This window comes from Vipera ursinii (genome assembly GCF_947247035.1).
Source record: "Vipera ursinii genome assembly, chromosome: 7".
In the NCBI taxonomy this organism is placed as follows: Eukaryota; Metazoa; Chordata; class Lepidosauria; order Squamata; family Viperidae; genus Vipera; species Vipera ursinii.
In genome coordinates, this window is record NC_139521.1 from 29,331 (window position 1) to 57,324 (window position 27,994).

A 27,994-nucleotide genomic window follows, 5' to 3' on the forward strand; every position below is an offset into this window, starting at 1 on the left:
CTATGGTGGCGACTTCCGGCTGGGAGTGGCCGACGTCTTGCCGCGGCGGGAGGGAAGGTGCCCGTTTGGAAGCGTCCAAATGACGGGGGCGCGCGGCTAGTCTCTTCTTCTTCCTCCTCCCCCCCGCCCGGGATTCCGCCCTCCTGGCCGTGAGTCGCTATTTCTGGGGGGATTTTTTGGGGTGCCTTTAGTTTGTTAAGGAAGCTACCCGGTCAGAAAATGAAATGGGGCTCTTCTGGCAAACTTGGCTGCCTGCTGTGATTTGGGTTGCATTTTAAAACAATATAACATTTAATCCTTTTGCGTACAACAGCTCTGATGTATATGCCTACACAATGTAGCACGTGCTTACAACTGCATCCGGAAAACGTTTTTTTTCCCCTCTTTTAGGTAACATAGACACGTTCTAGCATGGATGCTTTTGCTAATCACAGTTGCCACCTCCTTCAGCAGCTCCACGATCAGCGGATACAAGGTCTTCTCTGTGATTGTATGTTGGTGGTCAGAGGTGTCTCCTTCAAAGCACATAAAAATGTGTTGGCTGCTTTCAGCCAATATTTTAGGTATGTTAGTAAAAAATATTTTAATGAATATTAAATAGGGCGTGGGAGGCAGAAGTGTCATTAAGTTAACAAGAGTTATATATTTACAATTCTTATAGACTTCCCCAATGGCCAGGATTCTGGACAGTGTGCAGAAAGCAAAATGAAATAAGGAAAACGATGCGATGTTGCTCCTAAAAACTGTTACCAACTGCAAAAATTAAATAAAAGCTTTGATTATCTATAAATGTGTTTTTCTGTTTCAAAATTAAGGAATCTAATTTCATATACAATACATGTTAAAAAAGGTATAATTATATTGCATAAAAATACTGTGAGCAGTGCAAGGTCATAGTTTACCTGTAAAGTTATAGGGTTAATAAGCATTCACCTGTGTGAATAGAAATAAGTGATGGCCCCCAATCGACAGACTGCTCACTGGCCTCTTTGCTCTCTCTTTAGCTTAGTTCATTAGCTCCCTGTTGGTTTCTGCCTACCTTAAAGTCCTTCATGGTTAGGACTCCGCATAAAAGAGAACCTCTGCCCAGAGTTGCCAGGCCTGACCCAAACTGGAAAATCCTGTGCAGCGTCTTGTTTTCACGGACAGTATCATGGAGTAAGATGCACAAGCCGCCTGGCAGTTTTAATTAGTATGATGACTTAACAGGCAGTCCTTTATTTCATTGTGATTGAATTTTATTGGCTGCTCTGCATTTTTTCTTCTAACTATTCCTGTTGCTTCTGAGGTTGATTTCTATTTTGTAATTTTATTTATGGCAATCTGCCTTGAGACTCAGTCATAAAACTGGAAAAAAATCATCTGTGCACTGAGTTATTTATCCATATGTTTAGCTATAAATCTCCATGTGTAACGTATTTTAACCTTATTCTCTTCAAATGTCTATGATTGTATTAAAAGGTCATTAGTATAAACCAATGAGACTACGCACAAAATAGTGAAAACGGTTTTTCTAGATTGAAACACAACAGCCACACCTGAACATTTGATTGCTCTGCCTTCTGACAGAACACACAGGGAATAGTGGAACAAGAAAGATTTTTCCACTCTTTGTTTTTCATTTGAAGCTACTGAAATTGGGAAATGGTAGTCAATGTTGAGTGCTACCGGTTTCCTAACCAACAGAAAAATTGGTGAATGTAAAAAGAAATGCTCTTAATTATGCTTTTTGCCACAAGGTGAATCTGAGTGTAGCAAAGATGCACAGCAGTTGAGTTCACTTAAGCCAGCCTGTCCTTAATAATGTAACAGCTACAAAAACCTACCCACCTTCTCTTGTGATTGTTTTGTGTCCCCTTTTCCTAAATGTGGACACCTGCATCCTTTTGCATTTACCTGCCTGGCCATCCACTCAGGCAAAGATCCTTTCAAGCTGGTCTTGACTTGAAGTCATGTAGACACACGTGTAGTTTACCTGTCAACAGTTTGGGAAAGGCTTGCTGTCTCTCATCTTCTAGAGTGACAGTCCAGCTTCCTAGGGTAGCCCACAGTCCTGTGATCCCCAAGTGATCCCCCATCCAAGGACCTCAGACGCCTTTGCTCTTTGTCGGAAAAGGCTCTATGAAGAAGCAGAGAGAGAATCAGGATGATGAGAGCTCATTAGAGGTTTATTTGGGAAATAGTCGCTCAGAGACTGCGCTCTAATGAGCTGAGTAACACAGGTTGCCCTTGACTTAGGACAGCAGGTGGGACAAGAGTTTCTCTCATTAAGTGATGTGCTAACGCCTGATTTCCTAGTGAAAGTAATCCCTGCAGTCCTGCTTCCCATCATGGGAACTGAATCTCACGGTCGTTAGGCGAGGGAACTTCCTACAACCAAAATCAGTGGGGAAAGTGGCAGGAAGTTGCAAGCCCCAGCCCAGGCAGGTAAGTTGCTGATGCCGGGGGAGGGGGGAGCAGTGGGGGGAGGGCCCACTGGGGGTAGGTAAGAGGTGCTGCAGGCGTCAGCAAGGATGCGCGAGAGGTGTTACATGGATCGGAATATCCAGGAGGGTCCACGAGAGGGACTGCAGGGGGTGGGGGGGAGGCCCACGAGGGTCCCCAGAGGCGTCATGACGGTGCAAGGGGCTGACTGACTGCCTCTCCCAAAGAGCATCAGCCAGTCCCACTGGATCAGAACATAGTCGACCCGCTCCAGGTCCCTTCCCTCACACATAATCTGATGGGACCTTGGAGGCATGCCTTCTGTGCGCGCAGATGCCTTGGATCTACACATTATAGCCCTCTGCTATACTGATAATGGGAGGGGGTTTGTAACTCTTTTAGCCTTCCAAAAACTCTTCTCCAAAGCATTGTGCTAAGGGTGGGTGGGGGCTGTATGGCTGGTCCAGCACCTGATGGGATGGATATGGTATGTTTTTATATTTTTTAATGGTTGTCTAGGATCACTAGACATAGGCATCCCTTAAATGAATAAATAAGTGAATACATTTCCTACTATATCCACTCTCAGAGAACTCAAGACAGTGAATATAATGAGAAAGTTTTCCAGAAATGCTTGCACTGCATAAGGAACAGAATCTAAAGCCCCAATCCCTGTATGCATTAAGCTTTTTTCTGAGACCTAGTGGTATTGAGTATGATTTGCTCTAACTGATGGTTTAAGTTGGTTACAAACTCCTTTACTAGCAGTGTGCACTCATTCTAGTTCTATAAGTTCTTTGAGCGGAAATATATTATTAATGTGTGGTCATACACAAGCATGACTGACTGTTAGAACAATTACCCAGTGGAACAACCTGCCTCCAGAAGCAGTGAATGCTCCAACACTGGAGGTTTTTAAGAAGAGACTGGACAGCCATTTCTCTGAAATGGTATAGGGTTTCCTGCCTGAGCAGGACTCGATGACCTCCAAGGTCCCTTCCATCATCATCATCATTATTATTATTAATGCAGAATTAAAATGCAAAATGTCAAACCACAAAGTCCTGTTCACAACAAAAGTTACGTATGCTTAGGTTACATAGTTGTCTGTTGCCACCACCAGCAATACTACAGTTGAGGATCCCCTGCCATCCTTTGTGCTCTCTGAAAACGTAAATTATATAGGAGGATAAAAAGATGACCTTTCAATGTTTTTTTCCAGTTAATATCATAGACTAAAACTGACTGAAATTGAAAATTCTAATATATATGTTTTATATAAACAAATTGCTGCTTTCAGTAATATTGTTGTGCGATTATTATCTAACCAAATGCTGTGAGCAAGATTTTTAAAACATTGATGAATATGTGCACTTTTAAGTTTACTTGCTTACTTTTCATGTTTTTGAGCCACCAATCTCCTCAGAGAGGGACTTTGGGCAGTGTACAATAAAATTTTAAAAACATTAAAAAGTATATATAAAAGTTTAAAAAATAGAAAAATAGTTTAGAAGGAAGGAGGTAAGGATGGTTAAATACTGTGAAAATGAGTTAAAAGGCAAAGGGAGTTTTTCAAGGACTAACCAGCCCCTGCGCTGCATGCTCCTCTGGGCTCTCCACGCAAGGCCAAAGAGCCAAGTTGTGATCCTTTTGGGAAGGCAAGGAGGCTGGGGGCCTGCCTCGCCTCCGGGGGAAAGTATTCCACTGGCAGAGAAGGCTCTCTTCCTGGACTCTGCTAGTCGAAGCTCTTTAATTAACAAGGTCTCCAGCATACCTTCTCTGCCCGACTGGGCGGGATGGGCCAATGTTATGGGGTGCAAGCTAATGTTAATGTCTACAAAGGGGATTTGGGGATAAGCAGATGTGCCCCTTGTTTGTAATCCTGCTTTTCTTTCCTAGGACCCTGTTTCAAAATTCTCCAAGCCAGAAGAATGATGTTTTTCATTTGGACATTAAGAACGTGGGTGGCATAGGGCAGATCTTGGATTATATGTATACTGCACATCTTGACCTCAACCAGGATAATATACAGAACTTGCTGGACATTGCACAGTGCTTGCAGGTGCAGAATATTTTGAATCTGTGTCACTCCTTTTTAAAAACCTCCCGATCCATGGAGCAGCCAGCCAGTCTGACTGGCAATGATACATTTTCATTGCAAAATACTTTGGTTGCTGATACCCACTGTGGACATTATGATGTGTTCCGTGTTTGTTCAACTGCTGCTTGTAAAGTCTTGGATGACCGGCAACCTGGGCCACAGCCTTGTGTACCTCACAGCTCATCAGCTGAGAGAGCCAAACGAAAACAAGACTCCGTGGACCACGTTGGGGCGGATCTGTCCTTTAAACTGCCAAACGGCCATTATAAGCTCCGAAACTTCTACAGCAAGAAATTCTGCAAACAAACTATTTGTCCCAGCAACAAGGGGTTACTAGAACTGCCCCCTGATTTTGTAATATCTCCAGCCCAAGACACAGCTCAGGATGCTACTTTGTGCAACGTCAGCCAATGTACCTTGGAGTCTGATCCCCACCTGCCACCAGCCTTTCTCGCTCAGTCCTTAAACGACTGTCCCGAGGACCAAGACACAAAGGGCACGTCCGTGCAGCCAGCCAAACAGTTGAGACTTAAGAAAGCCATCCACCTTCAAAAACTGAATTTGCTACGGTCTCCTGAGCAGTCTTCAGTACGTGATCCTGAGAGAGCTGTTGCAAAAGGAACCGAATTAGGAAGTCAGAGCAGCACAAAAAGGACAACCACGCTTGTGGTTCCTGAAGGGAAATGTCCCAGCGGGCTAGTGAGTTCCGAATGTGTACAATTGGAGCCGTCCCGGGAGCCGTCCGTGCCAGGAAGCCCCTGCAAGGTTTTCCCTCCAGAGAGGCAGTATCCTTGCGCGTTGTGTGGAAAGGTTTTTAAACATCCGAGCAACCTGGAGCTCCACGTGAGGTCTCATACAGGTACAGTCGGTTAACATAGCAGGCCAGCTATCGAATGACCAAGCACAGGGGGAGCCAGCTGGAATGTGGCCGTAGCAGCTGAAAAGGCGTCAGTGGGCCAGGGCGGCTCTGGTGCCACCATGATCGCCCAGGTCCTCCACCTACGGTAATCGGGTCTCATGGCCCTCCTCAAATGGCCTCCTTCCACGGGAAGGTGCTTAACCATTCGGGGTGTGTTGTGTGTGTGTGTGTGTGTGCGCGTGTGTGTTTTCCAGTAAAGGTATGCAAATCGTTTTTCTGATAAGGGCCAGTCATAGCACTTCTAAAAAAATTATTGCCTGGTTTCCCTGATAGAACCTTTTGCATAAAAAAGTTACTCCACTTTGCCATAGTTGATACATATTTCATACACTACCATTTACAGCCATTCCAAAGGGGAAAGGAAATGGTTTGTAAAAAAAAGATTGATTTTTTTTCCTTTGACATTGTAATCTTATTGTATCATAGGGATGTTAAGGTGCTTATAGAATCTGTTTACTCCAATGACCAGAATTTTCTTTGGGGCCTAAGCCAGTAAGTTCCAAATCCCAGCTTGCTGGTGAAGAATTTCAAAATAGCAATTTTGTATTCACTTATGGTCAAGCTCTGTTTAACTATGTGTGACCTGCTCCTGGGTAAAGATATAATAATGTACAATTAAGTTAATTTTGCATTAAGCTTTATTAATACAAAATAAAATTAATCTGTATATTAAGGGGAATTGTGAATATAAAATGTGTTGAATATAAATGGCATCTTTGCTATTTTTATGCCCATTTTGCCTTTTTATGTACATTCAGTGTTACTTAGTTGTCAGAAGTGTAAATATAATTGCTTCTTCTTTTAGGTGAAAAGCCTTTTGAATGTAACATTTGTGGAAAATGTTTCTCACAGGTACGAGTTTTAATATTTTGTATAATATTCTTGTGTATTTATTTTTGTTTATATGCTACCCAGTCCGTTTCTATTGATCAGACAATAGATTGTAAACAGTATGGTTTTATGGCAATTCTACAAGAATCATAAAATAAGATAAACAATTTTAAGAAATATGTTTCACCAGAAAAAAACAAATAAACATGGATTCTGTTCCCCATGATTGGTGTTGCTAAGGAATCCTATCTCTCCTAAAGTTAACTTCAGAAATTATGATCATATATCATTTTCAGATATGAAAAAAGTTATGGATTCTAGACATACAATTTGAGATAGAATGAATTACTAATCCCTAAGTATTTGTTCTGTCATTGATTTTGTTTCCAAATTTCTAACTGGAAACTTTACGTTGTCCTTCCTTGTACAATAAATGATTGCGCTGGACCGTGTTTTAAACGCCTGCAAGGAAGGCAGCTGGATAGCGAGAGCGGCCCTCACACATTCCTTCGGCTTTGGGGAATGGAGAGCTAAGCATAAATGTCATAAAGTCTCTTCTGCCTTGAGCAGAAATGTAGGCTTGGGTGCCAAGCTTTGAGCCCCGATGCCCTCACAGTGCTGCCCTCTTGCTCTGGACTTGCCCGTTCCTGCTCCTCCGTGCCCCGTGAAAAGATGATAGCCTTTGGCCGAAGAAGTCGCTGCGGATCCCCACTTCCTTGACAGCACACAGCAGACTCGGGAGCAAATGGGACATTGTGGTAACTCCTTCTGCACAGCTGCAGTCGCCCTCTCCCACTTGAGGCCTGGGGGGCGGGGGGGTGCTTTGTGTTCAGCCCTCTGCTGTTGGGGAGCGAAGCCTTTGCAGTCCCAGGTCTGGTAAAGGGTTGAATTCTCTGCTGCTTGTGCCTAAAGGAGGCCCCTCCCCCTTTTTCAGATACGGTACATAGTGTGGGGGATTTGCTCTTATTTTTTGAGTATCACGATTAACCTAAGGAACTATTTGAAGGTCTTCATTTCCAATTGTAAACCTCTCTGGTTAAAAATGTTTCCTTATCTTCGTAGGCAGGCAATCTTCAGACTCACCTGCGTCGCCATTCTGGTGAGAAACCATTCATTTGTGAAATCTGCGGGAAGAGGTTTGTATGTCTGTGAAATTCATACATACTGTATGCATTTATATCTATTAATCATATATGTAGAGATTTACTCCTCACTGTCCACTAAGGTAACACATCCCAGAAGATCCGTTAGCTAATATGCCTGAATGGAAAAGTTCTGGGTCTCTTAAATTTCTTCCGGCTAGATTGAGAATGCAGGCCTGCCTGCCAGGATCATGACAGCTTCAAGGGAGGAGGGTGCAGAAAGTGCTTATTGGGACATTCACAGTGGCTCTCACAACGGTGTTACAGGTTTGCTGCCTCTGGAGACGTCCAGCGCCACATTATTATTCACTCTGGAGAAAAACCGCATCTGTGTGATACTTGTGGTCGAGGTAGGTCTGCTTAAACTTCCCTGGACGAGCAAGCCAAGCTGTAATTCCGGCACGTGCCTCTTCCCTGCTAGGCCTTGTTTGGGTGCTGGCACCGTCCTGCTGGGGTTCTGAAAGCAGCCAGGTGGCCGTGGCCAGAATGAGCAGCAGCCCGAGGCCACCAGTTATGCGCCGGTCCCTCCGAATCTCCCCTTGTAGGTCAGGAATTAATGGCAGGAGAGGTTTCATCCTCGCAAGCTCAGGTCCTGCGTTCGGCCTCGGCTCTGTTGTCTGGGGTGGCCCGGGGGAAGGATTTTTAAAGGCAGTGGGGCCCTTTTGTAATTTATTTCACCCTGTCAGTGATCATTCTGATTCAAATTCTCTTAATTTAGGATTTAGTAACTTTAGTAATTTAAAGGAACACAAGAAGAATCATGCAGCAGAAAAAGTATTCACATGTGACGAGTGTGGAAAGTCATTTAACTTACCACGGAAATTAGTAAAACACAGGATCAGACACACAGGAGAAAAGCCATATAATTGTTCAGTTTGTGGTAAGTCAGAAGGTTTTCTGGTTTGGAAAGTTCCACTAAAATGCTAACCTTTTCATTGTTCTGTTGTACCTTTGGAACACATACGAAGATAATGAAAATTCTGCACTCAGCAGATGTGGTATTGATCACTCAGACAAATTAATAATACCAAACTATTTCCCCTCCTCACCAAAAGAAGAATTAACAGGCAATATGTTATAGTCATAATATAGACTTCAAGAATTACGTCTCCTGTCTCAGCCGGAAACTATAGGCATTCGTGAAGATTCAATAAAATTACAATATTTATCCTTTTTAAAAATAGTATTAAAGATTTTAATCATAGTGAAAGTGAAAGCAAAAATAAAAAAACTGAAATAAAGGAAAAAGTAGGGGGAAAAGAAAATATCACCAGAAGTGACTGTCTTCTTTTACAAATACAAGCAAACTGAGTATTTTTCAGTCCTCTTGGCTATTACCTTTGCCGAATCCCTTCTTCCTATATCTCAACCCTTCCCCATCCGTAAATCCAAAATTCATTAACGTTTCTGTCTAGTATCAGCAAACAGTCTATAAGGGGTTGCCAGGACTTTGTAAAAGTATTTCTGTTTTTAACCCTGATTCAGCAGCTCCACTTTATAGTCCTTTTTTTTGCTCTTAACAGTCTTAATCTTTGCCCCAATAAGATGCTTTTGTAGGATTTAATTTCCACCCAAATTTCCTTTCTCCCATTTCCTCGTGGCTTTATAGCCCTCTTTTATAAATCCAAATGAGTCGCTCTTACTATCTGCATTTCCAGTTTACCTTTCATATCTGACTACTATTTTATTTTCCAGTATTTCTGCATAAACTGAGGTTTCTTTTACTTCTTTATCCTCACAGCTTATAAATTCTTCCAAATTCTTTTCCTTTGCAACTTTCATTTCTTTAAAAACTGTTAAATAACACTTTTGCAGTACCAGATGTTGTTGCTGCCGTTGTGTCTTCAAGCTTCTTTCCCATTTCTTCAAAAATCCTTTGAAATGTCTCCAATGTAACACTTTTATGTGGCAGTTTTGCAGGTTTCACTGCAATGTCCCCGTGTCCTTGTTTCCTAGAGTAGCTGGACTACTACAATTTGCTTTCCCAGCATGGGACCCCCTGGCTCCAAATGAGGGAAGTTGTGGCAGAAGCATAGTTGCAAGGAAGGACTCTTAAATGTTGCCTGGTGAAAGCCCAGCCACGAAGGAGCCATCGGGATTCTCCAGCAGAGACTCCCAGCTTCTTTTCAGAGGATTCTCGCCAAGGAGAGGCCTCACGTGGGCCAGCAGCCTCTTCCGCTGGCTGATAGCTTGCACAGTCAGGCGGCCCCTCCTGACATGCATGTAGCCTTCCTTGCAGTGTTAACCTCCTGGATCTGACCTGCCCACTGGGGCGGTAGAGAACAAGTCTGCTTTTGATGCACAGGTGCACGTAACAATGAACCGCATGGATGAAAATGTAGTAATTTTAGAATTAAAACATTGACCTTTGCTGAAAGAACAATAAATATCTTATTTCACAGGAAAATGTTTTACAGGATCTGGAGATTTGCGAAGACATATCAGAACACATACCGGGGAAAAGCCTTATCACTGTGAGACCTGCAAGAAATGCTTCAGCCGTTCTGCTGTCTTACGTCGACACAAAAAAACCCATTGTAAAGCTAACAGTGAAAGTTCAGCTATTGTAGACAACTTTTCTCACGCAATGGAAATTCCGGATCTTGAGAAGTCCCAAAGTTCAGATTTCTTTACCCAGGAAATCTTCCTGTCGGTATCGGAGAAATTTCCACCCCACTCGAGGGGACATTTGCCAAAAGAGTTTGGACCTCCTGGAGCACCATTTGGCAGGGCAAGGTCTGGGGAGGGAAAAGACGCTCAGAAACTGAGTTTGGATCCTGCCAAACTCTGTAAATCTCAAGAAGGACTGGCTCAGTCTTGTACTTTTAAAGACAGTCATCCCCCTTCTGAGCAGGGACCGCTGCAGTCTGGCACTCTGCCCCCCGTTTGCTCCTCCGCAAGTGCCCCGGGCAGCGGCTGGAATGGGGACCCCACCAGCAGCCACGTGGCTCCTGCCCAGCCCCGAAATAACGAGGGCCCCTTCTCCAGCATGGCGCTCTGGGGCCTGGCCTTGAAGACCTTGCAGAACGAGAGTGAGCTGGGCCAGTGAGGAACTCTGCTTGGGTCTTCTGAAGAGCAGAACAGGTATTTGTAAGTAAATAAAACCGTATCAAAGTCGTACTTGACTGACTTGTTGCCTAGAGACTTAATTTCTTTTTAAAAATCATCGTTCACCTATAGGCTGCCTCAGTCATGTCTGAATTTACCTGCATAACCCCATTTCCATAATGAGTGAGGGTTTAAAACACGACAAGCCGGCAATACTTAAATAATAGAGCCGGTCATCTTTTGGGTTCCTATTAGTAATTAAGCGTCCTAATGCCTTGACTTATTAAAAAAAAAATAGTTCTCCCTCCCTTTGGTTCTTCTCATCAAGAAGCGTGAACTTTCAAAGAGACTTGGGCCTTGAGGGCAGAGGCCCACCCTCCGGACCTGACCGAAGGTAAGGCCCTAGCTGAGCAGGTTGCCCGTCCGTGGATGGTGGTCCAGCTACACCGATTCCAGAGGTGGGCCGGTGGCTCTCAGCATCCCCTGCCTCTGGATGTGTGTGTGTGTGTGTGGGGGGCTGCTGAAGGGGAATGAGAAGAGGCCACAAAGCAGGGGGGGGGAGGCAGGCCGGACATCGGAGCTGCGGGGGGGGGGGCTGGACGGGCGGAGACCCCGACTCTGCGCTAGAGGGAGGCGGCTGGGCAGAGCTCGGGGGCGGCCGGCGGGTGTTGCCGGGGCGTCGCTCCCAGCGGCCAGGAGCAGCCGGAGAGCGGGGCGGGGGCGCCGGGCTGGGCTGGCAGCAGGTGCGTCGCCCGAGGCCAACGGCTGCCCCGCGGGAGCCTCCGGCCGCTCTCCTCCCCCCCCGCGCCGTGCCGCAGCCCCGGCCGAGCGCGCCCGCTTCGAGCTCCCGGTCGGGCGGGGGAGGCGGCGGCGGCCACGCGCGGCTGCGTCACTCCGGGGCTGCGGCGGCGGAAGGGGAGGCTCTGCTGGGCGCGGGAGGCAGAGCGGCGGAGGCGGAGAGCGCGAGAGGCGGCAGCGGAGCGCAGCGGCGGACGAGGCGGGGGCCGAGCCAGGTAGGTCTCCCCCGGCCCGGGCGGAGCTGGGTGGGTGCCGGCGCCGCTGCTCCCGCGCCGAGCCTCGCCTGACCGCGGCCTTTTGCAGGCTCCCCTTCTTGGCGCGGGAAGGATGGTGAAGCTGGGCGGCCCTTTGGGCGAGAAGAGCGGCAAGCCGGCCCCGGCGGAGGACGGCTTCGACACCATCCCCCTGATCACCCCCCTGGACGTCGGGCAGCTCCAGTTCCCCCCGCCGGACAAGGTACGGAGCGGGCGGCGCCTCGGCCTCCGCCGCAGCCCCCGGGCGAGGGTCTCTCTCTCTCTGGCCGGGGAGGGGAAGAGGGAGAGGCCGGAGCATCCCCGCCGCGAAGGGCTTCGGCTCTCCCGCCTGCCCTCCTCCCGCCCCGGGCACGAAGCGCTGCCTGCCTTGGAGCGCCTCGGCATCCCCGACGGGAGGCGGCGGCGGCGCGCTCCTTTCCTGGTAACCGAGAGGGACGAATCCTGTCCGACCCCAGCCCGGTCGCTTCCGCAGGGAAACCCGGAGCCATAAAGCTTGGCGAAACCGGAGCCCCCCGCCCCCACCCCAGGAAGAGTTTTCTGGAGAGCGTTCAACGTACAGTGCGAAGCAGCAGGCTCCCGTTTGTTTTTGTTTTTAAAGAATCAGCTCCTATATGGTTGAATATTTTTACGTTCGTCTTTTCAGTTATTTTACTGTTATTTCCATGTGAATTGCCGGGCGTCCACGTCGAAAGAATAACATCGATACATTTAAAATCAATACTACCGGGGAGGGGGGAAATTCAGAATTGGCGGCGCTCAGCTTGCAAAGGATATCTGCAAAGAGGAAAATAATTTGGGGGCTGAAGTGGAGAATATAAATCGCGGAGAAGGGCTGCTTTGCAAGGGGAGGCGGCGGCGGCGGCTCCGGCTCCTCTTTGTTCGTGCCTGGCAGAAAGCTTTTGTTCCTCTCTGGGTGTGGCCTCTGCCCGTCCGTGGCTTACTACTCCGCTAGTACCGTAGGTGCCTGGAGGTTTGTTTCTGTTGCAGATAAAGGCTCTCGATCTCCATTTCTTCTAGATAAACAATAGGATAGGAATAATAGAAGTTAGAAAAATAAATCTGGATACACACTCTTCGTCTCCTATAAACTTAAATGGGTTTAAATAACTTGTAGAGGCTTTCACATAATTGATGCCTTCCCTTTCAGATCATAAGCTACTAAATAATTAAACTGACACCCGTCTATCAGGAATATCCGGAGTCTATAGGATAAGCTAGCCCATTTTAGTTGTTCATTTCTTAGGATCCTCAGGCCCTGAGGAGGTGTGGTGCTGGAAGAGGCATTCAGGACTCAGAGTCCAACTCTTTCTTTCTCCTGCGGTTCTTTCAGTTTGGGGAGATTCTAGTTCTGCTGCTGAACTTAGTATTGAGAAGTTCGTCTGCAGATTTAGGAAGCATCTCCCTTCAAGTCATTAAAATATTCAGCCCAGGACTGAAATCCTGTGCTCCTCAGTCCAGTCTGGAAGGAATAGTCAGGGAGAACTCTGAGGGCAATTTCCAAGTCAGCTGCATATGCCACCAGAACACATTTAGCCGGCTGACCAGAATGGCTGAAATTAAGATATATTATTATTTGTATTCCTACAATCTACTAAGAAAGTTACCCAAGCAAAACAAAGAGACACCACGTCTCTTAAATTTTTGTTGACTTCTAATAATTACAGCATTGTTTTTCAGTTGCTAACAGTTTATGATTTCTTCTAAACTCTTCCTATTAGTATCAGATTGACTGATTCTTTGCAACCTACTATTTTCTAATTTTAAAGATAAGGGTGTTTATTTCTTCTAATTACCTAGCATTTAATTGGTTCTCCAATGTTTCTTAATAATAAGATACAAATGTTTGGTAAGTTTTTTGGCTAGAAGCCCATTATTTTTGTCTTAGCGCCCCGCCAAGCCCGCCTCCTTCTGAACTTTCCTGCCACCTTCCCTACCGTCGGAAGATACTTCTTGCTCTTTTCCATTTTCCCTCTTTCCACTGACATTACGTGAACAGGATTTAAATTAAATAAAAAATGATTTTATCTTCTGGGACGTTGGCTATTCCTGCTAGCTTAGGGTCATCAAATTTGCAGATACACTAAGCTGGAAGGAATAAGCCAACGCTCTGTAAGAATAGCTCAGGATCCAGAAAGATCTAGACAGACTTGAACAATGGGTCCTAGCCGACAAAATGAAATTTAATGTGGAGAAAAAGCAAGGTTTCACTCCTGGGCAGGATAAACCAAAGGTACAAGTACAGATTAGATGAAACCTAGCTCAAAAATTGTGAGAGGGTCCTTGGAATCCTAATGGATGATCACTTAGACATGAGCCAGCTGTGTGCAGCAGCAGCCAAAAAAGCTAATATAATCCTTGGTTGTATAAATGGAGTCATAGAATCAAAATCACATGAAGTATTGGTGCTGCTTTATAAAGCCTTAGTAAGGCCACATCTGGAATACTGCATCCAGTTTTGGTCACCGCATTACAAAAAAAGATGTTGAGACCTTGGGAAAAAGTGCAAAGAACAACTAGGATGATTAAAGGCCTGGAGACTAAAAGACATGAAGAACGGTTGCAGGATTTGGAAATGGCCAGTTTAGAAAGACTAAGGGTGACATGATAGCACTATCCCAGGATTTGAGGGGCTGCTACAAAGCACCAGAAGGCAAGACAAGAAACAGTGGATGGAAACTAATCAAGGAGATAAGCAATCTGGGATTAAGAAGAAACTTCCTAGTATGAACAATTAAGCAGTGGAACAGAAGTTGCCTCCAGATGTTATAGGGGCTCCATCACTGGAGGTTTTTAAGAAGAGACTGGATAGTCACCTGTCTGAAAGGGTACAGGATCTCCTGCTTGAACAGAGGCTTTAGACTAGAAGACCTCCCTTGAATAATGATTGAATTGACCTCATGTTGCCCATTTCACTGCTCGGAAGACCGCAACTTGTCACTAAGAGGCTTCATTCTGTCATATCTAGAGTCATTTATTCAGTTAATGCTGCTGTTACTCTCTATCCCATTTTCGTTCAGCCTTTCCTAACAAAAGGGTATGTGTTTCACTAGATGTCAGTGACCAAGGGGTGTATGTTTTACTGCTCTCAAGGCCATTTACAACTGGAACCCAGGCTTGAAAATTGGAATCACACCGGAGGGCCAAGACCAGGATCAGCCAGGGCCAGTTTAGGTGGCGCCTAGTTGCCCAGGAGGGTACAGGAAATTGCTGCTTCCTTTTAAATTAGACTTCAGCTAGTCCTCACTTTGCAACCATTTGTTTAAAGATCATATAATAATTGATGAAATAATTAGAAGTCGAAAGGTGCTTATAAAACAAGTTGGTTGAACCCAATGTCCTTAAAATGCCCTTCTTTCAGCAAGCCCTTTGGAAAAGCATTTCCCGGCAGACTCTGCGTCTTGCATCCCCAAGGAGAAAAATCACAGGAAATTATTCAAATCACGATGTGCATATTTTGTGTGCCTGAAAGGACAAAATAAAATGAACAGGGGAGTCCTCTGCACGCTCTGTGGACACGCCTGTTTTCTTGGCCACAGCATAGAGGAGGACTGCCATTTCCTACTTCTTTATTCCGTGACTCCTGTAGCCAAACTGCAGGCCAAAGAGCAGGCGGGTGCAGGTGTTAAAAAGAGTTTTTGGGTGGGGCGGCGGTGCTGCTAACGGCTCTTTTGTTGGTGTTCACTGAAAAGGTGGTGGTGAAGACAAAAACGGAATATGAACCTGATCGAAAGAAAGGGAAATTTCGTTCTCCCAGAATTGCAGAATTCACAGTCAGCATCACTCGAGGCATCTCAGAACGTTTTAAGGTAAGCCACGTCTGCTCATCTTCAAGGATGAAAAAATGACTGTTATGTTTATTTCACTTCGAAATACTAACAGGTATTAAATTAAATAATTGCCACAGGAAAACTGAAGGATTAATTAAGGTAGAGGTATGGAGAACTAAGCCTTAAAGGGCTGAACTTTTAATGTACTCTACACACACACACACACACACAGAGGTTAGTCTCAGTGAAAGTGATGGGAAGTGCTAGAACTGTTATTTGTTTGGAAACAGGTTCACCTGTACTAAACATGCGCTAGAGGTGAACTCTCCAAATCTCTGATCCAGTTTCAATATTAACTAAGTTATCTACTTACTCAATTTCCTTCCTTTATCTACTCTTTTCCAGTGATCAAACAGACTGACAGCCCTAAAAGTTTAGGGTTGAGCATCATAAATTTAAGATGACATTACATCAATGATTTAACCTTGAATAGAAGAAGGTGACAATGTCTAAACATTGTCTTGGGTTTCACTTGTGATCAAAGCTGACCAATACAAGGAATGTTGTATGCGGCCCCTGTGGGACGGAGACTGATGGTGACCATCGCATATGGAAAGTTGTGGCACAGACTGAAACAGGAATAACAAGGAGACATGTTAAAATATAGATGTGGCTTATTTATGTAACAGTATGTGAGAAACACCTTGGGAGATGGAGTGAAGAAATATTGCCTAGGGAATGGTCAGAAAAGAGAGGGCCTAGCCCATAGCTGCATCACGGGTAGAGAAAGAGATTCAGAGGGATCCCCTCCCTAGCTTCTCAGGCTGTAAAGAAATAACAGGAGATTTGTACTTTCAGATTTGCAAGATTCTGTTAAGGTAGCCTTACAATAAAGTAGAATTAGCTCATCCGCTTGTCTTCCTGCCTGGCCTACCTGGGAAGGCTGGTAGCTTATAGAACAGCTATGCCATTAGAAGGGAGTGTTTGTAGCTCAGGGTTGAATTGTGGGGCCCTTGATGCCCCCCCCCCGAGCTTGGTTTTTTTCCTTGCAGATGTTTCACGACCCAGAAGTTGCTAGAAGTTAGTGGATTTGGCTCTGAGGATGCTCCCTAGTTGGGTCGTGAAATGTGTGCCAGAGAACCACCAACCTTGGAGGGAGCAGCGGGGACCCCACGGCTATACCACTGGCTCAACCCACAGGAAGACGGCCTCTGTGCCTGACCATTGGAAGAAGGCTGCCTTTCTGCTACCAAAGGGGGAAGGCAGGCAGCGAGGGAGAATGCAAAGGCCGCACAGAGATGGCTAGCCCTGCCTGTAAGGCGCCCGGCTGAATTCCAACCGGAAAAGCGTTAGAGGGAGCAGGGGGCCGCACTGGGGGATCCCCCACGATTTTATATCGGGGAAGAAGATTGTTCTGTTTAGCAGCTCATTGAGAAATATATGGTTGTAAGAAAAAACTTTCCATTACCGGTATGTTTGTTAGTTTAGAGAAAATGCAAAGTATATAAACATGGAATTAAAGATTGGTTGCTTAATGCCATAAAAGCTTTATATGGTGGAAGTAAAATAAAAAATATGTGGATCTGAAAATTAATCCGAGGAGGGGCCTTATGTTTGGCAGGGAATACAAATTATGCATCAGTGATGAAGATTTAGAGCAACTATTGTAGATGAATTTGTGAGAGCCTTTGTAATTTAGATACACATAAGTATAGCAATACATCGTATTTATTTACTTATTTTATAATGTTTAGCTTTTTCATCATTAGGACAATGCCAAATAGAATTTATTTGCTGTAAAGGAGGTTAAATGGACGCAGTGGTAAGTTAAATACTATAGCTACACACCAGAAGGGCAAGAACACTTGCTGAGAAGAGGTGGCTGAAGGAATCAACCCACAGCTCCATTGCGGGGAGGGAGGGAGGGGTGGCAGCCCAGGACAGCTCCCTCGGGGAAGCCTCTGGGGATCCTGGGCTGGGTGAGGACGGGGGAAGAGCTGGCTCGTTAAGAGTTTGGAAATTCAAAATATGGTTTAGCCAAATGCCCGAATGAAGAAATGAAACAAAGCACACGCCCAGTTACGAACTTCATTTTACCGGTTTCTGCTTCTCACTGACAGTGAGCTGTATAAATGCTCAAACGTCAAATACTTTTCGTGTGCAAAATAGAATGTGACAATTGTTTATAGATAGAGGCTTGTCGGTTCTACTGCAAAAAACCAGAAAACCTCAGTTCATATTTCCACTTACCATGCAATACGTAGCTGGGAGATTAGAAGTCAGAAGACAAACAAATTTCCATTCGCTTTGCTTGAGTCGCTCTGGGATTATTTTCAGGCTGTGTGGGCTGTTGAGCTCTGCTGCTAGGCAACAGGGCCCTGGAGAGGCCGCCAGGGCCTCTCGTGTCGGTTCACAGTGCCAGAGGGAAAAGGATGACGTTTCCCGTGGAAGTCCCGCAAGCCCTCCTGGTCACGCAGAAAGACCGGTCAACGCCCATGCGTGGCCTTTTAGGGAAGTCTTCCCACGTCTGCCAGTCGACAGCAAAGGGGAACAGGTGACGCGTTGGACGGGCAGGTTCTGCCGTGGCGTCTCCAGCACACGCGGGGCCTTCCGGTTGAGTTGGCTCTCCTCAGCACTTCCGTCTTTCCCGGCAGGAGGGCCCCCTTCTGCAGAGAGCTGGGTCTTTGCAGGAGGTGTCCGAAGTAGGGTAATTTGTGCCACAAGAGAGAAAACTCTGGGTCAGTTTGTTTGATGTCCATCAGTTGGTCTCCTTAGCTGCCCGTGGTCTTTTCAGGAGGTTTCTCCCAAGACTGGAGTGCAACAGGGCGGATGAACTCTGACTTTTTTCAGTTGGCTCACTTCTGTGTTATGCTCCCAATTTATAACAGCAGTTAGTTAGAACATTGACAAATGCTTTTTTAATCGGTTGGCTTACTCTGGCTTTGTAGTTTAAATTTTACGTTGCTTGCCGTATTCTCCTAGATATTTCAGTGGTTTCTCCAGCCTTCTGACTTGATAAGGAGAATGTTAATCTACCTTTGTGTTCTAGTAACGGGGTTTTTTATAATCAGGAAATGTTTTTTAACATACCTTGACACAGACGTCTTTACTGTAGACAATTTCAGTTTGCTCCTATCTTTGATCTTCTTGAAATTAGTTCTGTCTGTGTCTTCAGCATACCAACTTGAGGTTGGAGCCTCCCAAGTGGAGAACTTCTGGAAAACTTTGTGTGTCTTGTCAGTTCCGAAGGTTGATGGTCTTCACTGCAATTCTCCTCTTAACCGTTCACTGAAACTCACAAGTGCTTTGGGAGATCTTCCTCTCTCAATCCTCAGTAACACCTTGAGTACCACTCAACCCAGCGACCCCATCGTCCAGCGTCATACTTGTCGGTTGCTTTATACTGTCCAGCCAAGGGGCTTTCTTGGCAATATGCAGGAACAGCAGAGTGCTCTGTTCTAGACGGAGCCATCACCCAGTAGTAAATGTATTTATTACATTTATATGCTGCCCATCTCGCTATCCAGAGCGATTCAGGGCAGCTTGCAAAGACCCCAGCCCAATCTACTGGTTGTAAGGGCAATGCAGGGCCAGCAGCTGGAGACCCAACGGGCTCTAGGTCCGGGCAGATGGGCAAGATGGCAGCGGAGAAAGGAGTGGTGGGTGTCAATCCAGGATTCAGGCCCAGTCCCGGTTGTAAAGGCTGGAACTGTGATTAGAGCGAGGACACGGGAAGGCATCCTGTTGCTGGAGAACTGTTCCCAATGGAGAGGAACTCCTGGCCATCACTGTGGGGCTCTGCCATCCTTGCTTCCCCCAGAGTCCAGAGGATCACCTTGGTGGCCTTGTCCTCCAGCATCTTGCCTCTCCCGATGGGAGTCTGCCCTCCCTGGCTCCTGTTCCCCCCGGTCTGCTTCGCTTCTTCGCAGTTGCCTGGCTGGTTGCCTGAAGACCAGGCCCTCCGGCCCCCAACTCAGAGGAACCCATAACACAGAGATTGAAATGCAGGCATAGACAATTCACGAGACGCCTCAAATGATGGCGAGCTACTGAGCACAGCCCTCAAGGCCCCGCTAGCAGACACAGCCCCCTTTCTTTAGGGGAGGCTTTCAGATTCAGCTGCAGCGGGAGTGCAACACAGACCCCGCCCGTTATGGGGAAGGTAGGTGCTGGTGGTGGAACCGCGCACTCTCTTCTTCCCCGTGGAAACTGCCGGTCAGGTAGTGAGGCTCCCACTGAGATGACAATCCTTCGCTCTGTTCAGAAGTGTCTCGGAGCAACGTGTGCCGAGAAGAAATTGTAAATCTGTTTGCAGGTGACTGCCCTGATCCTGTTTGCCCTGGCGTTCCTTGCGTGTGTTGGGTTTCTGGTGGTCTACAAGGTCTATAAGTACGACCAAGCCTGCCCAGAAGGTTTCGTCTTCAAGGTAAGGAAGAGGGACTGAAAACCAAGGGGAGGCCGCCCCACCGATGCTTCCTCAATGGGGTCCCCAGCAGGATCGGTCAGGAGGAACAGCGTGAGAGGGCAACAAAGCTAAGGCAGACGTGGGAGCACTCGGGGTGTGTTGAGGTGCAGAGATGGGAAAAAAGAGCCAGGCACGAATGAATTCATGAGGGAGGGCTCCTGTGCCTACTTCCTGTGATCAGAATTCTCTCGGCCCTCCATGTTGTTTTTTACTGCAACAACTCGTTTCGGCAGTTGACAGCTCTCAAGCAGAGGCTTCTCCCTTTTGTTTGGACACTGCTGTTCAGAGCAGTCTGCAAAACGGGGCTCCTCGCCTGGGGAATGACCGCTTTGGAGTGGCACTTCAGGCAAACCGTCCTTTGATTCTCAGCCTCTGGGTCCATGTCCAGCTTAGATCCCATGGACGGAGACGGTTCGCCTGAAATTCCCACCTTAAGCTGGGCCAGACCTGCCGGCCGCTTTCCTCAGAAGGGAGAAACTTCTCTCTTATCCTCAGAGGAATAGAAAGTCGGCGGGCATTATCAGTCAAGGGGCCCAGAGCCACCGCACAAGAAAAGGCTCCAGTATCCCTCTGCCAAGGGCGCTCTGGGGAGCAGGAGGCAACGGGAGGGGGGAACCTCTGAGGTCCTCAATAAGCATCTGCCCTGGAGGAACAAAGGTTAAAAGGCTGGGGGAGAAAGGAATGCCAAGGAACAGGGCCGCCATGGGGGCGGGGGAGACGGAGACTCTGCTGGGCCCAAGAAGCCACCCAGTGCTTGGCTGATGGGTAGTCTGTTTGTCTTTCTCATCACACACACACACACACACACACACACACACACACACACACACACACACACACACACACAGAGCCACCTTGCTTTCTCTCTGGTGTTCAGGTGTGTGTGTGTCTGTGTCTGTGTTTTTCAGAACAATCAATGCATTCCGGCTGGATTAGAGAGCTACTATTCTGAACAAGACTCTAGCGCTCGAGGAAAGTTCTACACGGTGATCAACCACTACAACCTGGCCAAGCAGACCATCACCCGGTCAGTTTCTCCATGGATGACGGTACTTTCGGAAGAGAAACTTTCTGAGCAGGAGACGGAGGCAGCTGAGAAATCTGTTTAGGAGAATGAGTCTGATGGAGAAGGGGTCTGGAGTTGGTTTTCATGGAATGTCTCATTGTTAGGATCACTTAGAGGTTGCTCATAATTTATGGTGTAATTGCTTTGGTTGCTGACAACTGCTTCACGAAAGGGAGCAACGAAAAAGAAAGTGGGCCACCAATGCGGGTCCAGTGCACATCAGCCTTCCCGTAGAGCTCTAACACCGATGTCTCTTTTGGTGGCATCGAACTTAGGCACATTCTTGTAATTCAGGCATCTGGCCAGAGTCACTCAGGCAGGGCCTGTTGGCGTGAGATAGCATGTTGTGTCCTCACTGGTGTTTTGTTTCCCTTTAAATCAGCTCTGAAATCCAAATATTCGTGGGAAATAAAACCGACCTGATTTTGCTCACTACATCCATTACCTTCAGGCTTAATTGCTTCTGTTGTAGCATGAACTTCACTGTTTCCACTACATTAAAGAATCTTGTGCAAACGAAATAGAAATTAGACATTCAAGAACTATATGGTTTTAATGACAGATTAGGCATTTAAACTAAAGGGCAAGAATATAAAGGACAAACTATTCTGAGGGTTAGTGGATAAATAAGATAAGAGACTCTTTAGATGTAGTCCAGAATGCAATCTGTGTAACTAGAAAGGACGTATTTATTAGAACGGCCTCTTTCGTAAACCTTAACCTCGTACAATGCCCTTTGCTGGCAGCAGCGTTCGTCGTTGGCCTTTGCCGTTCCTTCCCTGTCAGGCTGCCCTGAGGAGACTCTGGCGTCCCCTCAGCTGAGGAAAGAAGGGCCTCCAACGGCCACATCCAGGCTCTTCCGAGGTTGAAAAGGCACACGGGCAGGGAGGGTGGGCGAGGCTGCTTTCTGGACGTAATAAGCTAAGCACGCACAAGGCCAGGTACACGCTTACTGCGCTTGTCCGGCTCCTAAATTATGAAATTTATGATGTTCAAATGCTCCTCCGCAGTCACTGTCGATTCCTTCCCAGAGAGTCTGGAAGGCTGCCAGAGCCACTGCAGCATAAGTGGCTGAGGGCTCCAGCCTGCTGGGACGACACACGTCAATCTGACCAGCTTCCCCACCGCTAAGCACTGTAGGGATAGAACAGCGGCTCATTTTAATCTGGGAATCTTCCCCTAGGATGAGAGATGGCTGGGAAAACGTGGCACCGCACTAGGAAGACCCTCCGTCAGATTCTGGCGTTGACTTCTCTGCTGTACTTCAAATTGGAGGTTGTAGCTAAAAACTGCTGTCATTTTTGTTCTTCTGAATGTGTTATTTCCCAGTGGAATGTCAAAAGTTTCATTAATTTTACCGAAACATACTAAAATAATCAAAATATCTTTTCTTTCTGTACTTGTAGTAAGACAAACATGGTTCTAGGTTATACTTCCTTCCAGAACTTTTTTTCCATCAGTCACAGACTGGACAGCCATTTGCCTGAAATGGTATAAGGTTTCCTGCCTGAGCAGGGGGTTGGACTAGATGACCTCCAAGGTCCCTTCCAACCTATTATTATTATTATTATTACTTGGAAATGCCATTCATGGTTCCATTGAAAGTTCTAATATTAAATATAGTTACATATTGTACATTTTTTGGTATATAATCGCTGTTGTGTGGAATACATAAAAAGCAATAACTTATGTGCCAAATCTTTCGTTTGCATCGAGTTCTCTCTTGTACACACAATACCATGTTTGTATTCCCTACTAGTCAGTACTTTTACCGAATCCACATGTAACTTTTGACATTTTCACTCTGTGTAAAATAAAATAGTATGCTGGACTCTCAAACTCCGTATGTTTAAATAGATGTTTGCTGCGGTGAAGGGGAAAAGGAAGGAAGGATTCCGACTTGCAATAAAACCCTCTTCTAAAACACCTCTCTAAGAATGGTCATTTGCATGACTCTGTTTGGGCAATCCCTGTTTGCTGTAAGCTGAAATGCAAGAAGGCCCCCTTCCTCTCCATTCTTCATCGGGGGACAGACCCGGAGCCTCGGTGTCCCCAAGGCTGAAGAGGCCAACTGGGGCTTTGAAAGGGGAGACAAAACGAGGGGAGGGAGTAGGAGCGCAGCCGAGTAGCCCCTGTGCCAACCTGAAGCCCCTCTCCTTTTCTGACCCCCCCTCCCCCTTCTTCAGCCGGTAGGGACGACCAGTGGGCACCCCCATGCTGGAAGATGTTGCCCCCACCCTCGCCCTGCCTCTGAAGAGGACGCAGCTGCTTTGCCTTTTACCACAGAACAAACGTCTGGCTGCCAACTTCTCTCTCTCTGCTGCCACCGTGTCAGCACTTTTATTCAGCCTTCCCTGGCAGGCAAAGAGTTTCCTTCTGCTACCTGAAGCTCCAGGCGAGACATTCTGAGATATTCCTGAGTATTAGAATTTACATATCCTAGAATTTATGTAGGGTTGTGTGTGTGTGTGTGTGTGTGTGTGTGTGTGTGTGTGTGTACACGTACACAGAATATATACACATTTCTACAACCATCATGTGGTGAAGTAGAGTGTCACCTGGCGGGGAAAACCTCACTGGGGGGCGGTTCTGCGGGTCCTACTGGCCAGGATCAGCTTCCATACCAGTCCAGGAACAAGAGAGAGAAAGAGCACATGACCAGGAAGAAGAGGATCCACACTCGGAATCCAGCATTATTCTTGATTGCCTGTGGAGAATAAAAACACCATTTTAAAAGATGTAAATTGCAGTGGGCAATTCAGGAATATGCAAAAATGTTTTCAACATAGTTTTTGTCTTCAGATCTTTTGTTCCACATGGCAGCCTCTAAAAGCAGAACACTGAGGGAAAATTATGACCGACATGTTCACGAAAATCTTTAATGTATGCCCTTCCCCCCCTTTATTTTATTTTACGCCACTTGTTTAGCTGAAGAGCTGAAATAAGAACAAAGATTTTATACATCTTTGTGTAAAACACTTTTTAGCAGTTGTCCATCAGTCCTTGCTTGCAAAGCAGGCAGGATGCTTTGGCCAAGGAATGGTGCCTTGAGGGGCTACACTGTCTCTGGATCGGAGGGTCTCAGCCTGAATCGGGGGAGGGGAAGGCAGGGAGGGAGAGCCAGACCTTTAGAGCCAGCTGATTGGAGGTGGTGGTGTGTCTCTCCCCCCTTCTCAACACATGATCCTTGGACCCCGCAGCATTAGAGGGCTTTCCTCCAGTCTCCAATCTTTCCTTTTTAAGGAAGGTGGTTGGTCCACAGCTAAAATATTACCCACAGTTGGTTTTGAACAGGGTGGCACTTTCACAGACTGAGCTGCCCAGAGTTTGTTATAAGATGGGCAGCTATGTAACTGTTTTGAATGAATGAATGAATGAAAGTGCACATCTTCACACCACACAGAAACCAGAGGTACAAGAAACAAGACTGCATTCCTTTAAAATGCAGCAGAGCCAGGCTACTGGAGTACAACTTGCCATGGGCCAGTCAAGAAGACTTTAATAAAAATCAAGGAAGCCTTGGCCAAAATTACCTCTCTTATGTCTTCGTTGCCTTCCTTGATGTTCTCCGTTGCACCCACAACTATCTGGTGGATATTGTCAATTTCAGCTTCCTAGAAATTAAGTTAACACATGTAGTGTTAGTGACTCTCTGCAAATGGCAGCAGCTAGATCACCTTCTGGAAAAAGGTAAACACGACTGACTTTTGGACAGGAGTTGGATGAGAGATCACAAGGAAATCCCAAGGCTATAGGCTACACTGAGAATTGGAAGAATATCTGGGAGCGGCAACTTCACAGACCCAGTGTACTTGTTCATTCCCCCATAATGTTCTCCCCTGGAGCATATTTCTGCAGCAAATTCGTGTTACACAAACTCTTTTGGTAACTGTCCTCACAATTCCCACTCGTATTTTGCTCCATCATCAGAGATAATTTGCTTCTATCCTGTAAGGTGCCATGAATTTTTTACAGAGCTCAAAATGCTTTAGTGAAAGAATCAAATATGAGATTCTTACCTGTTGTAATACTTTTTCTGTAAATATTTCTTGAAGTCTAGATATTTCAACTACTTTCCCTTCAATCTGCCTAAAAATGATAAAAATATAACCAAAGGAAAACAAAAAAGGCTTTGGTGTATATACAAACAAAATTAAAAATAAACATTTCCAACTTTTATAGAATGAAGAATATAGAATATCTTACATTCCTAAGCTAGTGAACCATTTATTGGATAAAGCAGTTTTTCAATAAGTTACTTAATACAAAGAAGAACAGTTGTTTATAGCAACATTGGAAAAATACAATTTATGTAATTAGATGTAGATTCTAGGTGTGTAAAAATGCAGACTGCTAGACATAAAAATTGGACACATTATCTGTGCAGTATGAATCAGTATTAGTCAGAGATAGGGCTGGGAAATAAGCAGTCTCAAAAATTATACTGAACAAGAGCACAGAATTAATGGAAAGTACCAGCCCTGCTGGGAGGCTGAACTTCGGACACGCATTTGGGATGCACACCAATCCCCACTGTGCTACCCATGCAACCTCACCTCAAGCAAAGGAGCCTTGATCAAAATGTGAAAAAAGCAAACAGAAGGAAAAAAAATGTACCTCACTTCATCAAACAGGCTGTTCATTTCACCCACAAGGCGTTGGTTTTCCTGCTCAAACTGGGCGGAGAAAGGCAAGGATTACTGCAATTTAAAGCTTAGTTCCAGTGGACCATCTATGTGAAAAAGTAAGTGGCAGTGAAACTGTCTTTCTGGGAATTCAGTTTGCCTTAGGCCGCTATCCCTACCAGAAGGTCCCGGAGAAGACATGACGATCTAAGAATTGTTAAAGAGAAACCTGAATTCAGGGCTCTCCTCTCCAATACTTTTCATCTACGTCTGCCTTCTTCTAAAATACGCATCCTTTTCCCACCAATTTCTGAGCAAGTATTCTTTAACTGAGTTATCGGGGGGGGGGGGGTTGATGGGGGAGGAGGAATGAGAATTATTTCTACATTCATAGCAAAACTACTAATGCAGCAGAAACATCTCTGAAAAGATTTGCAAAACAGTTATGTGGTCACAGGCCAAATATCTAGTCACAGACCAAACAAACAGAAGTTAAAAAAATGACATGGCGTCTAACTAAAAAAGAAGAAAAACAGCCCGATCACGTCTATGCAAACTATACCTAAAAACCCAATCAGGTCACCAAATTCCTACTGAGAAAATTTGGCTACAATTCTGGAGACGTGGGAGGAGGAGCCGGGCCCAGCGTATGAGCAGAGGGCAGACTGTCTGGTGGGCGAGAGGCCTCAGGAAGCTCCACCCAGGAGCTGAAGACCCTCCCTGCCAAAATCAAAGGGGTTTTTTCAGCCCCTCCCCCTGCGCTGGGGTCCCCTGTGTGTGCTCCTTACCTTCCTGCTGCTCAGGAGCCCAAAATCCGGCTTGGCTTTTCCAGGCCCAGCCGGGGACATCTGCAAAGAGCTGCCTGCCGAGGGATGTCAGCTCCCCTCTGTGCAGAGAAGGGAACTCCTTTGGCAGGTTGCAGAAATGGAGCTTAACTCATCAGGATTTAAGCTTCATCTCTGCCTACCGTGGGAGGATGGCAGCTCCTTCAGTGATGTGCAGGAAGGGAGCTCAAATCTTCAGGATCGGAGCTCCGTTTCTCCGCCCTGCCAAAGGAGCTCAGCTGCTGCAGCAGGCCGCTCTTTCAGCCGGTCCCCAGAGAAGAGAGGGAGTCTTCTTGGCAGGTGGCATCTGCTGGCATCCTTCCCTGCCAGCCTCTCCACTGACTTTCTCTCCCCCGCATGTTGTGGGTCAAGACCTCCACTGCCAGTTGGCTCAGCCCAGTCCCTCCCCTTCCTTTTCACAAGCCTCCCCTTGCACCAGGTCCACTCTGGGCCATTTGCTTTTCTTCTCTTCCTGCCCATGTTCCCCGCCAACTTCTCCTAGAGAAACCTCCGCTCTATCTGCCCCGTTTGCCAAGACGAGCTGCCACTCTTCTGAATGAGTGCTGGCCTAGAGCGAGAGGGAGGGGGAGACCCCCCCTGCCCTGTTTGCTTGCTCAGGGAGCTCGCTCTTCCTTGCATTACCCTTTGAGCTCCCCCATGAGACCTGCAGTGCCCCAGTCCAGACACCCTGGGCAGTCACCTAACTCTGGGGGGACGATCTGCAGCACCTCCAGTCGGAGGGAGGGAGGGCACAGCATGCACTGATCCGCCAGCAGTGGGGCTTCTGTGCTCTCCCAGACTGCCCGGCCAGGGAAGGTGCCTGATGAGGTGGCCATTTCAGAAAGTCTTTGCAACAGTTGCCCTGGCAGATGCTTCCGAGCTTCCTGCTCAAGATGAAAAGATTAATTACCATTTGGATTTCTTCAGCGGAAAGCTCATCTTCTCCTCTGCTGTCTTGACCAAGTCCAAAATCAGAGTGCTCATCAATTAGGTTTCTCTCTGCAGAAGAAGCCAAACAAAACTATCATCAACATGAAGGCAGTCCAAACTTGCTAGAGCAACTCAATCTGAAGTGAAGCAAAAAGCAACACGGTACTTAGGAATCTCAATATGGCTTCTGTTCTTCAGGACTTGGTGGATGCCGTGTCCCTCCTGGCTTTGGCCTAGAGGTGTCTCAGTCCTGGCTGTTCAGGGCCAAAGACCCCAAGGCACGTCCAGCCAGGGCGGCCCAGGAATCGGTGGCCTCCATGGCAAGCAGGGACCGACACCCCCCCTCACTGGGGGCCCCGTGAATCCCAGAGGCTGCACACGGGATCTGGCTTTAGCCTCAGGGCAATTGCAACGTGATCTGGCGAGAGAGGATCATCGTCCACTGCCATCACACCAATCCATTGCCACCGGTGGGTTGTCCCCAGACAGTCTTCTGGTTCGCTGGAGCCATCCTCCCCACGGCAGAGCTTGGGGTCTTTCCCAAGGGTCTGGCGGGCGGTTTGGCTAAGACCGCGGTCACTGTGTGGAACGGGAGCACAGTTTACGGAAGAGTTCCAGAAGGTGAAGCACCCCAAGAGACAGAGGACGTAAGAGCAAATCTGATCAAATGTGGCCCACGGTCTGGATCCCCTACGGCAATAAGGGTGGCGAAAGGTACTTCTCTGCCCTGTTGTGCTTGTCAATAGCCACCCAGCGGCCCTTTTTGGAGGGTGACCCCGTCAACTGGATCATCCATGATG

The 27,994-nt window shown here is 46.7% G+C and overlaps 3 protein-coding genes across 5 annotated transcripts in view; 2 read left to right on the forward strand and 1 right to left on the reverse strand.

The window, feature by feature from the left end:
- Positions 1–7: 7 nt before the first annotated feature.
- On the forward strand, positions 8–10,536 carry ZBTB49 (zinc finger and BTB domain containing 49). 3 transcript variants are annotated; one of them, XM_083366992.1, is made up of 8 exons: positions 8–149; positions 391–563; positions 4,324–5,384; positions 6,250–6,296; positions 7,338–7,411; positions 7,685–7,767; positions 8,136–8,297; positions 9,820–10,536. In XM_083366992.1, the coding sequence occupies exons 2-8, from the start codon at positions 412–414 to the stop codon at positions 10,464–10,466; spliced, it is 2,226 nt and encodes a 741-aa protein (XP_083223118.1). In that variant the 5' UTR covers positions 8–149; positions 391–411; the 3' UTR covers positions 10,467–10,536. The 3 variants fall into 3 exon arrangements, with proteins under 3 accessions (XP_083223118.1, XP_083223119.1, XP_083223120.1); XM_083366993.1 differs by having other exon boundaries at positions 9,835–10,536; XM_083366994.1 differs by lacking the exon at positions 8–149 and adding an exon at positions 2,299–2,427 and having other exon boundaries at positions 514–563.
- Positions 10,537–11,221: 685 nt separating this feature from the next.
- NSG1 (neuronal vesicle trafficking associated 1) lies at positions 11,222–21,100 on the forward strand. The gene is made up of 5 exons (XM_083367333.1): positions 11,222–11,478; positions 11,567–11,719; positions 15,207–15,323; positions 19,600–19,710; positions 20,658–21,100. The coding sequence occupies exons 2-5, from the start codon at positions 11,591–11,593 to the stop codon at positions 20,856–20,858; spliced, it is 558 nt and encodes a 185-aa protein (XP_083223459.1). The 5' UTR covers positions 11,222–11,478; positions 11,567–11,590; the 3' UTR covers positions 20,859–21,100.
- Positions 21,101–23,092: 1,992 nt separating this feature from the next.
- Positions 23,093–27,994, reverse strand: part of STX18 (syntaxin 18) — a 28,355-nt gene continuing 23,453 nt past the window's right edge. The window contains exons 7-11 of the mRNA XM_083367332.1: positions 27,175–27,263; positions 25,433–25,491; positions 24,835–24,904; positions 24,349–24,429; positions 23,093–23,522 (exon numbers count right to left, since the gene is read on the reverse strand). Coding sequence (XP_083223458.1) covers positions 23,427–23,522; positions 24,349–24,429; positions 24,835–24,904; positions 25,433–25,491; positions 27,175–27,263 — 395 coding nt within the window. The 3' untranslated portion in view covers positions 23,093–23,426. The remainder of the gene's footprint in view (positions 23,523–24,348; positions 24,430–24,834; positions 24,905–25,432; positions 25,492–27,174; positions 27,264–27,994) is intronic.